Below are 10618 nucleotides of genomic sequence, written 5' to 3'. Positions count from 1 at the left end.
TTATCCAATCATTGTTTCAAAAATTCTCTTCGGGTTAATGATTGATGTGAAGTTGTTTTTAAGAAGTTATTGAGAGGATGAAGTTCTATCAGAAGGTTGATGACAAGATTGGCTCTTTTCATGGGTTGCATAACAATATTATGATTTGCCATTCTAACCCAATCATGTTGCATATTCCATTGCTTCAGTGTTAGCATCAGGAATCACAATGTTTCATGAGACAAAATTTGAAGAAAAGTGATAAAATATTAATTACTTGATATGTAAATTAAGAACACACTTCTTTGAAGATCAATGATCTTGCTCCTGATAACATCTTCTAATTTTAACAATGTAGTACTCCTTGAAGCAAGGCATCTACCAAATCTGGAATCATGGACATTATCTAACTTCAGAAAAATCATCAATTTCTTGGGCTCAACTTGTAAATATAAAGAAAATAGTGATGTAAAATTCTAGGACTATGTATGGATGGAAACTCCATGATTTTGATTTTTCCAAATCAAATTTTTTCAATTGAAAATTTCAGTCAAATTCTCATGGTTGATATTTTGCATCAAAATCTACAGCCTATTTTTGTTGTCAACATGTTAGAAGTTGACCAGGAGGTGGGAGGACAGAGGTGAGGAGTGGGTAATTCACATGCTCTAAAGGTGGAACTGAAATTGTGAAGCTCAAGTAGACGTTATCATGCTGGCAGAAGTGAGATTTTTCACTCAGAGAGGTAAGTAAAAAACGGGCACATTATTTGAATTAAAAATATGGGGGATCGGGATGATGCGGTGGCTAACGTACAAGCTTCCCACCGAGAGGATTGGGGTTCAAATCCTGGAGACAACAAATATTTTTCAGTGGTATCCTGATCCCTACTTGAGGTGCTTTGTGGAGAGCACTTTGAGAGAGCATGTTGGGACGTTAAACTGCAGACCCCTTGGCACCTTTCGACAAGAGAAGGCTAATGCCAATGCCGGGTTTCTCTCCACCCTTCCTTTCCCATCCAACACAATGGCACAAATGTCCTTAGCTGTCAGTCGCCTCCCATAAAGACTACTGCTACAAACAATTAGTAGCAGTTTGTAGTAACACCTAATGGCCATGCCTGCCTTACTGGTGACGTAGAGAATGTGTATGGTTGCTATACTTCAACTGGAATAGATTTGGAACAAGAATGCATGCTATGATATCAAAATTAAAACTTCATGAGTAATAATGAAGGCCATGTAACACCAATACTTAGTTCTTATATCTTCAATTCCCTGAACAAAATTTTCTTAAGCCCAATCAATATTGGAAATTGTTCTCTATGCACTTTCTCTTGTTGGCATACGAGGATATTTTTCTGGAAGCAACGTATGGTACCAATTACCATATTTTACCATCGAAAACGCACGCATTATATATACAAACATGTTCAGATGATGGAAAAAATGACTATGAATGTCATGTAATGAAAAAATTCAAACATTTACATACCTATGCACTCAATAATTTAAAAAGTCTTGCAAAAACGAATCAGTCTGAAAGCATGACTCTCTAATTGCATTCCATTTTATACATATGCACAGATGCTTGGCATCAATACACCTTTAAGATAACTATGAAGCCCTGGGCATGTGGTGTCAAATCCATGATAACTACCAAATTCTGGGTTGGCGATATCAATGGGAAAATATGGTAGTTTCTTTTCTGCTCGTGAGTTCTAAGAGATATTGTAGTACCTTTGATCATGGTGCAAAAGAATGGACCCAAATAATGGAAAAAAGATGACCATGGAAAACCTATGAAGAGGGTGGATCTAAATGAAAATGATTGTGAAGATTACATTAAGTATGAGTATTGAGCCAGATATTGTTGTAAAAAATGCAAAAACCCAATTAATAGTTAACCCTTACATGATGTGAGACACGCACATTGACAAATTTGATTGAGCCATGAATATGTATCACTCTACGGGAGGATAGTTGTCTAGTTGTCACTCTCATTTATGCCATTGTTGAACAGCACCAGTAATAATGGACAACCCCGCCTTACTCCACTTCATAACACTGCCCATCTATACTCCCTGTGCCCCGCTCGAACCCGAGCAGTATGAGATATGTACAGGATGGGAATAAGTCTCATATCCCTCCTATATACTCCTTATTTTCTGCAATACATTCATTAATTCTACCCAATTTAATCTATCAAATGCCTTTTCAAAATCTATGAAACTGACCTGAATGTATTCTATATTCCTCTCTATTAGCGATCTCGTTAATGCAATGACATCATGCATGCCTCTCCCCTTCCTGAACCCAAACTGATCATCCTATAATAAGTAATCATTTGCCCTGTTCACCGCCAATGTCCTCACATAATGTAGCCTTTACCTTTTTATTGGAATAGGAACTAACACTGATCTCATGAAGTCTTCCAGGCAGATTCCTTCCTCATAGATTCCACCAATCAGTCCATATAGACTCTTCCTACCTCATTTTCCTAAACCTTTTAGTAGTTCTGCAGGAATGTTGCCAACCCCCACAGCCTTATTTAGCTTCATCTCCCTTTGCCCTTTCTATCTCATTGTTGAGTATGCCTGGACCTAAGCTTTCTTCCCCTACCTACGGTTCCTTTTCTGTCTAACCTTGCTTGTCTTCATTCTTTACCATACAGTTCTATCTATCAATTCCATTTCTCTTGATGTTTTCTGTTTCAACTATTATCTTACCCTACTTATCTCTAACTGTTAACACATCTTCCTTTCTTACTTCCCGATAGTAGTTTAACCTACTTGTATAGTGCACCAATTTCACCCATACTCTGCAAACCTATTATATCCTCGCACTTCTTTCACCATGCTAGTTTTGCTTTATTTGTTACTCATCTCGAATTATTATTTAAATCTTTGTACTTCCTTCAGCTTCACTCTCGTGTTTACATTCTTCCATTTCATTCTCTCATCTATCTTTCTAATCATCTCATCCATGATCCATGGTTTTCTTGTCCTTTTTCCCATCAACAGTTCCTATAGTTTCTTTTGCGACTTTCAATATCCCTTTGTTGATACATTTCCATTTTCCCTGGATAGTACTCAGCTCTTTTCCCTCATTCATGATTTTCTGTATAGCCGGCTCATACTCCTTCCTTGTCAATCCAGTTAATACTTCTATAATACATTTCCTACCCCGCTACCCCTGCCTTATCTTTTTGAAACAGATGCTACACTTCATTGTAATCAGAGTCCACATCTGCTACCAGAAAACTGCACCTAACCATTACATAATAGAACTGATAGCTTTCCAAGTCACCTGGCATTTTCCATACCTATGCCTCTTGTGGTGTTTATACTTAATGTTGGTGATATTAGCCCATGCCTTCTACAGAAATCTATTGCTTTGTCCCCAGTCATTCCTCATACCTAAACTGTATCATCCATCCATCTCTTCCTTCGCCTACCATTGCATTCCAATACTCCATAACTATTAAATTTTTCCCTACAGGAACACGCACATTATGTTCTCTAACTGATTGTATACCCTATCGACTTCTTCCTCCTAATGATTGTTTGATGGCCTGTATACCTGAACAATAACCAATTTCGTCGGTTCTGTTTTTACCTCTACCAGTAACACTCTATCCATTGCTTACTCTATGTTTATTCCTGTCCACAGCATTGTTCTAACATTCCAGGTTCCTATTCTAACTAATTCACCCTTCTTCTACACTACTTTGGCCTACTTCTGCTGTTAATTTCGCTTTGCAAGGGTTTCATGAGATGAAAACCACACAAGCCTTTTGTTTCTCTCTGTTGGGCATGAGATTCAGCCGCGTCAAGCCATAACATGGCACCATCACTCAATTGCTGCCCCACTGGGGTCAGACGCCTTTGCAGCCACCTCGCTAATTAACAGACTAGTTTTCAACTGTCTCCTATCTTTCAACCTACCTAGGTTGAAAGCACCTGGTTAGGGTGACCTAACCAGGAGCAATTTTCATTGCTCCCTCAGCACAGCTCTAAGGGATATCAGAATGCACTAACCCTTCAACCATCTCAATGTTGTAGTCCATGGGAGGGTATAATCATATTATCATTGCAAGATACTTCGAAATTTTCCATATATTTATTGAAAGACTCAACAGTTTTGATGTTTTCACTTCATTGTCAAAAATTATTTCATATGCTGTCATAATAGTTTGAATAAAAAGCGCCCATTCAGCATTGATTTTCTATTATTATTTTACTTAATTGGTAACCCACCCCATTAAATACAACTTTGATACAGTGGAAGGATTTGCATATCTCAATGCACAATCAAAAACTTGTGCCAAGCCAAATAGTGTTCCACCAGATCTAGTCTTGGGACCACTGATATTTTTTTTAATGATTAATAATCTTAACATTCCCAGTGAATCAATTCTATTTGCTGAGGACACTACTTTTATCCATTACAGTAAAGATATAAATTTGACCAGAGCTCTGTCAAACATTATACTTGATCAACTCGAAAAATGGTTCCCGGGCAAAAATCATTTCCTAAACAAAGAAAAATTGTTGTTATTAATCTGGCCCAAAAAAGGGGCTGAAAATAACTAATACGTTTAATTAATGGGTGTCATCCTAAATGTTGAACTAGGCTGGAATGATCACATAACGGTGTTTGGGTTAACTATCAGTAGTCATACTCCTACAAAGGAAATTAAAAACATTATTACCGAAGTCATTCTTAGTTAATGCATGCTACTCATTTTCATGAAGCCATTAGCACTATGAACAAACTATGGAGGAATTCCTAAGGTTCAAAGAAACTACAGTAGATTCTGCAACAATAACTTTTAACCGAGTCATCTGCTAAATGTGTATTACAAACCACCATTTCAAAGTGTAAAAATCACTTATTTCAATGCTTAAGCTAGTTAAACTAAGGAAGCATCATTGCAACCGGCTGGACATTGAAGGATCCAGGTTAGAATCCTGGTCAAGGCAAATGACTTTTACAATTGAAGTGGTTGAATTACAATTCCTCAGGTGTCAAATATATCCTTCTTCTACAAAAGAAAGCTTTCAGAATAATCTGTAATGCAGATTCTAGAGATCACTGTACATTGTTAAATGTATCATGACAATTGATAGCCTATATAGTTATGTTAACTCATGCAAGTTAAAAACAATGTTACGTCACTTGACACGACCCAGTGTACAAAATTATGAACGGACATAGCTAGATACAGTACATTCTCATTTGGCCAAGACTTAGTGAAATGTACAGGCATCGAAGTAATTACTCCACATGGTCACCCACAACACACAAGGCAATAGCTACAAGCATGTAGTCCACATGGCACCTGCTTCTTAGTGAGGCAACTTCAAATGCATCAGACCCAGTTGGCAATACCTTTTTCAGTGAAAGTATCAAATCAAAAACACTGTAGATGGAGGTATAAGGAAACTAATTAAATTAATTTACTAAGTAATATGCTAAACCTGAAGACAAAATCCTGGCCATTATGGGACCTCCACAGCATGATACGAAATACTTATACAGCCCAAGGAATAACAGCAGAAAGACACATCAGGTTTAAACCATCAGAATTAAAAGCTTAAATTTAATTCAGGAGGTTGAACAGGTAAGGATTAACCTCATCTCATACCACTAAAATTCACACATCATGGCAAAATGACCAATGTCTCTTTCTGCAATTTTCCCGGTAGTTTTTTTCATCCAGATATTAACACAACTGGGGCTACCCTGTGGAATCTCTCATACCTGAACCCCAGGCCATTTGGTTAATAGCCAAACATTCTATGGCAGCCTTTGGTAAGGGAAAGATGAATTCATCAACATTCCCCAATTGGTAGATATTTACATGCTAGCCAAAACATTACAATGCACATCACAAGCATCTTAATGAATATGTTTTCAACAAGCATTATGCTCCGTAGCCTTCATGTCAATCTTACTATTTTAAGACAATGTTAAAGACAAGGATGTCAGAAAACATGAAGCAGGAGATAAAGTAAGAAAATGTAGGCGTGCCAGGGTCGTTAGAAGTGAGATAGAAACTTAAAAAGAGTCCTGATGAGGTGGTAGTAGTAGTATTGAAGAAAAAAGTAGGAAGAACCATTGTAAACATTCAGAGATAGATAAAAAAGGGGGATCAAATGCAAATAATAGAGAAAAAAGCAGACCCAACAAATGTTGTCCTTATTGGAATTTACATGCCAACAAGTAAACTTCAAGAGGTAAATTCACACAGTGGATAAGATTCAGTAAGGTAAGTAATTCCCTGGAAGAAAAAAATTGATAGTAAAGGGGAATGTAAATAGATGGGAGGACAAAGGGGGAGATGGGAGGAAGGTACAAGATTATGATTTAGGAAAAAGGTATAACCGTGGGAAGGAAACCCCTGAGTTTGCATGAGAAATGGCTTAATTTAGAAAAACATCTAATTTATACACCAAAAGAGAAGGAACATACATTATTTTACAATATTTTCATCTAGATGGATGCCTGATTGTGCATTTATGCTCCAAGGTGATTTACTTTTTACAACAGTTTTGAATTTAAAATGCATCTGCATTAGAGGGGGCCATGGAATTATCAAACATTAGCCTATCCACAATAATATTAGCCAGGGTCAACAGCCAATCCCAGGGCATGGCTCCATGAAAACAACAATAGCAATTTATAGGACCTGAGATGAGAAGAGAACAGAAAAATATCAATTGGACTCAGTAATTCAACAAAATTTGTAATCAGTTACAAGATTACATTTTTGAAGTAACTGGTTTGAGTTACAATTAAGTAGGTTAGTTACTTTTGATAAAATTTTAGAAGTATGCCTAGGTTATGGGTTCAATTGGAGAATACATTGTTGCACAGTTTTTAATGCATAAAGTTAATGTTTTAACAGAGATTAATACATTCAAATTTGCATTACCAGAAATGTTGATAAGTGATAAATTATGCTAAATTCACAGATTCAAAAATGAAAGTTTTGCTTAGGTACTATCATTTTACAGGTTATGATACTGCAAGGTTTTGGACAGAGCTGGAATCTTGAAATTTTTGGATTTCCTGACACAGGAAAGAATTTGACATAAATTGGTTTTGAATGTATAATTCAAGGTCGAAATAAGGAAGAAACATCTACTTTCGGACAACCATGAGTAAAAGCTACAAATTTTCAAAATGTTAGGATTACAAGTACAAATTTTGTCGAAGTAGTCAACAGCAGAAACTTTGGTGCGTCAATAACTCACCCCCCATCATTGTTCATAACTATACTACAACTGTTGAGGAATCCACTTTGTGACAAAGTTAATATTTTTCACAAGCTAACATAAGAAAATATTTATTTTATATAATTTGTCTTTTGAGCTGCCAATGAATAAAATGTGTCCAAGTGGTAAATGGGATTAAAGGAAAGGTGTACATTTTCAAGTTTTTTGTTCAAAAGAGATCAGAGTGCTTACCATTGTTTGATATTATTGACTAAAAAATAAATTATGTACTCATTACATCATTCATTCTGTACTATTCTGGCATTAGGGAATCTACAATAGACTTCCATGTGCCACTTATTGTAAATATTACGAATTAAACTTATTATACACCATAAGTCAGGTTTGTTCAAGCAGGGTATTATGCAATTGACAAAATGCATTTTATCAATGACAGACCATCTCATACATATATTATAATAAAAATGTAGCAGCAAAGACGAAATAATAAAAGCCAATTAGGGGAGAAAAATACAATGAGTACATTTAAAGTTATGCATAAAAATGGTCTTTCTATTTGGGTTACCATCCCATATGTTTAAATATATATTCATTGTCGCCAAAATTGAAAAATCGCAATGCTGCTTTCAGGCATCTTCATAGTAAGTAAAATTTTCACTTTAATAAAATAAATTTTCATTATTTACATCTCCCATGATCTCACACACTATATCATACATGGGAATACTTCAGATCCCGAGCACTGATTGTCATTCACACTGTCTCAAATTTGTTCACAGCTGCCATTGTAGTTTCGATGACACTACATCAAAGCAAAACAAAATAATTAAATTTTTTCTACTAGATCAAATCTAGATTTCACAATGTTACCATTGTTAGGATGTTCCATTACTATCTTCGGCTTTGTCTTGATCTTTATCTCCGTCAAAAAATTCATTCGCTGGTTCCACTCTCCTGTCTTCATCAGCTTGGCTTACACGAACGTCTGGATCAGCGTTCTCCTCATCTTGATCATGATCTGTTGATGCCAGAGTATCTGCGGGAACGTCGTGCATTTGTACGCTTGGTGAATGTTGTATCATTTTCAAATTATCAAACACATGTTTGGTGATCCACTCGAGATATTGTTTACTATTAGCATTTTCCTGTGAAAACAGAAACATAAGTAGAGAAATGAAAAAATCAAATACCAAAAAAAATAATATTTTGTTACTATTCAATGCCCAACCTGTCGCGTGACTGCGTCGGGATGAAGAGTAAAGTCTGTAGCAAAATATTCCAAATATTCTGTGTATGGCAGTTCATTGGAGATATGCTCATCAACGAGAAGAGAAGTCTCGTACGTCCAGCATCGGGCGACATTTCGCAGTGTATATCCACCTCCCCCGACAGTCAACAAGGGCACATTCAGGTCCCTAACGAATCTAACACATTCGCCATGGCCTTTGGTGCTGAGAGAGAAGCAGCCCAGGCGATCGTTGGCTAAGGAGTCGGCCCCACATTGAAGGACAATAGCAGTTGGCTGAAAAAACTGCATTACATACTGAATTACGGGCTTAAAAACTTGAACATAACTGGCGTCATCTATACCTTCCTTGAGAGGTACGTTCACCGAGTAATACCTGCCACTTTCAGCCCCTATTTCGTACATGTCACCAGTACCAGGAAAGAAATAATTGCCATATTTATGAAAGGAAACAGTCATAACTCTATCAGTGAGGTAAAAAGCTTCTTGAACTCCATCCCCATGGTGTACATCAATGTCAATATACAGAACTCTTGCATGATATTTAAGTAGCTCTAATATAGCAATTACGATATCATTAACATAACAAAAACCTGATGCTTCAAACTTTTTAGCATGATGCAAACCCCCAGACCAATTTATTGCAATATCACAAGAGTTATGGTTCAGTTTCATTGCCCCTTCTAAAGATGCACCAGTGTACATTGAGCAAAAATCAAACAAACCTTCAAACACAGGGCAATCATCACCAACGTTAAAATGGCTTAAATATTTCGTATACCCCTGTAAATTCTGAGGGGTAACACGCTGAAGAAACTCAATGTACTCATCTGAATGAAATCGACACATGTCGTGTGCACTTGCCCGGTACGGCCTATAAATTTGCATCTTCTTGTAGAGGCCGTAATTCATAACAAGACTATGAATCACTGAAAGTCTGTGAGGCTTCATTGGATGTCCTGGTCCATAGTGAAAATTCCCCACGTCAGGGCTATAAAAGTATGAAACTGTCTTCTTTGACATTTTTGCGTTTGTAGCTCAAGACGTCAGAAAAAACACACAATATTTGTTGATAAGGACAAACATCCTTCACTTAAGAATTGCCAGAAGGATATTGGTTTCTTCAGATGATAGCGAGTTCTTCACATTAAAGTGAAAATGTCATGTAAATATAAATAATGAGATGTTTGGGACACGACAGCGAAAACAAACCTTGGTTCAACAACACCATCGATTACTTAACCGCCGATAGGTCGGCTTGTTTCCAGTTGGCGATTATATCGAAACCAATGGCCGCCCAATTCAAACTCAATGCATGAACATCGGGCTCAAATGTGCTATTCGAATTACTCAAATTATGCTATTCTGTGGAAGTTGACTGGGGTCGACTTGATTTTTAATTGGTCACAATTTCATATATTTTTAGCCGTGTGCAGTTCACTCTGATACCTTCACACACAATTTTTTTTAAAAATTCCAATACTTCGTGCAGGTTAAGAAATTTACTTCGAGCACCCCACCATTGGACTATTATGAAGGCACCCGGATTATAACATCGGATCAACCCAGCCAGCTATTTTTTATATCAAATATATATTTTCAAATGACTATCGATCTATTATTATAGCCTTTTATGCATGCATATAAAAATTATTTTAAGAGAATGGAAACTATAATATTTGCAGCAAGAACTAAAACAGTAGTTGACCACATTTAATTAAAATACATTTTTATTCCAGGCGTATTTAAACTCTTAGTTTCAGAGCAAACATTCTTTAAAATCAATCATTAAAACAGTTCACTAACTAGACTGATGTAATATCATTTTTGTGTTCAGTTAAAAGTGAGTTAAAAAATGGCATATACCTGCAATGTTTGCTGACGGAATCCTGAGAACACAAACGTTACAGAATAGACACAAATACAATATCTGGCAAGTCAGGTAATGTTTCCTATGGTATGACATCCAAATGAATAGCTTTTAACTTGCCTACATTGCCGGAGGAGTTTTCCGATAAGGGAATTTTTAAAAATGATGAAATTAAAATTATTTTGTCATCTATCTAGGCAGCATCACATTTAAAATTGAACAATACTCCTGTGGGGAAAAAATAAAAAAGCATTTACATAAATAGATTTTTAGAGGCAGA

The 10618-nt window shown here is 36.4% G+C and overlaps 1 protein-coding gene across 1 annotated transcript; it reads right to left on the bottom strand.

Moving 5' to 3' along the window:
- Nucleotides 1–7316: 7316 nt before the first annotated feature.
- On the bottom strand, nt 7317–9684 carry HDAC3 (histone deacetylase 3). The gene is made up of 2 exons (XM_071592673.1): nt 8451–9684; nt 7317–8367 (listed from the first exon to the last, which is right to left on the bottom strand). Exons 1-2 carry the CDS (start codon nt 9489–9491, stop codon nt 8098–8100), a joined length of 1311 nt encoding a protein of 436 aa, XP_071448774.1. The 5' UTR covers nt 9492–9684; the 3' UTR covers nt 7317–8097.
- Between the last annotated feature and the right edge of the window lie 934 nt (nt 9685–10618).

This window comes from Hetaerina americana, unplaced genomic scaffold (assembly GCF_022747635.1).
Source record: "Hetaerina americana unplaced genomic scaffold, ioHetAmer1.1.p SCAF_5, whole genome shotgun sequence".
In the NCBI taxonomy this organism is placed as follows: Eukaryota; Metazoa; Arthropoda; class Insecta; order Odonata; family Calopterygidae; genus Hetaerina; species Hetaerina americana.
The sequence above is the reverse complement of the archived record's forward strand: the minus strand, read 5'-3'. Positions and strand labels throughout refer to the sequence as shown.

Excerpts from the sequence above, each read along its gene's own strand:
- HDAC3 (XM_071592673.1), bottom strand. The coding sequence starts at position 9,491 with ATGTCAAAGAAGACAGTTTCATACTTTTATAGCCCTGACGTGGGGAAT. Across the intron at positions 8,368-8,450 it reads CCGACGCAGTCACGCGACAG|GAAAATGCTAATAGTAAACA; the intron begins GTTGGGCATTGA and ends CTGTTTTCACAG.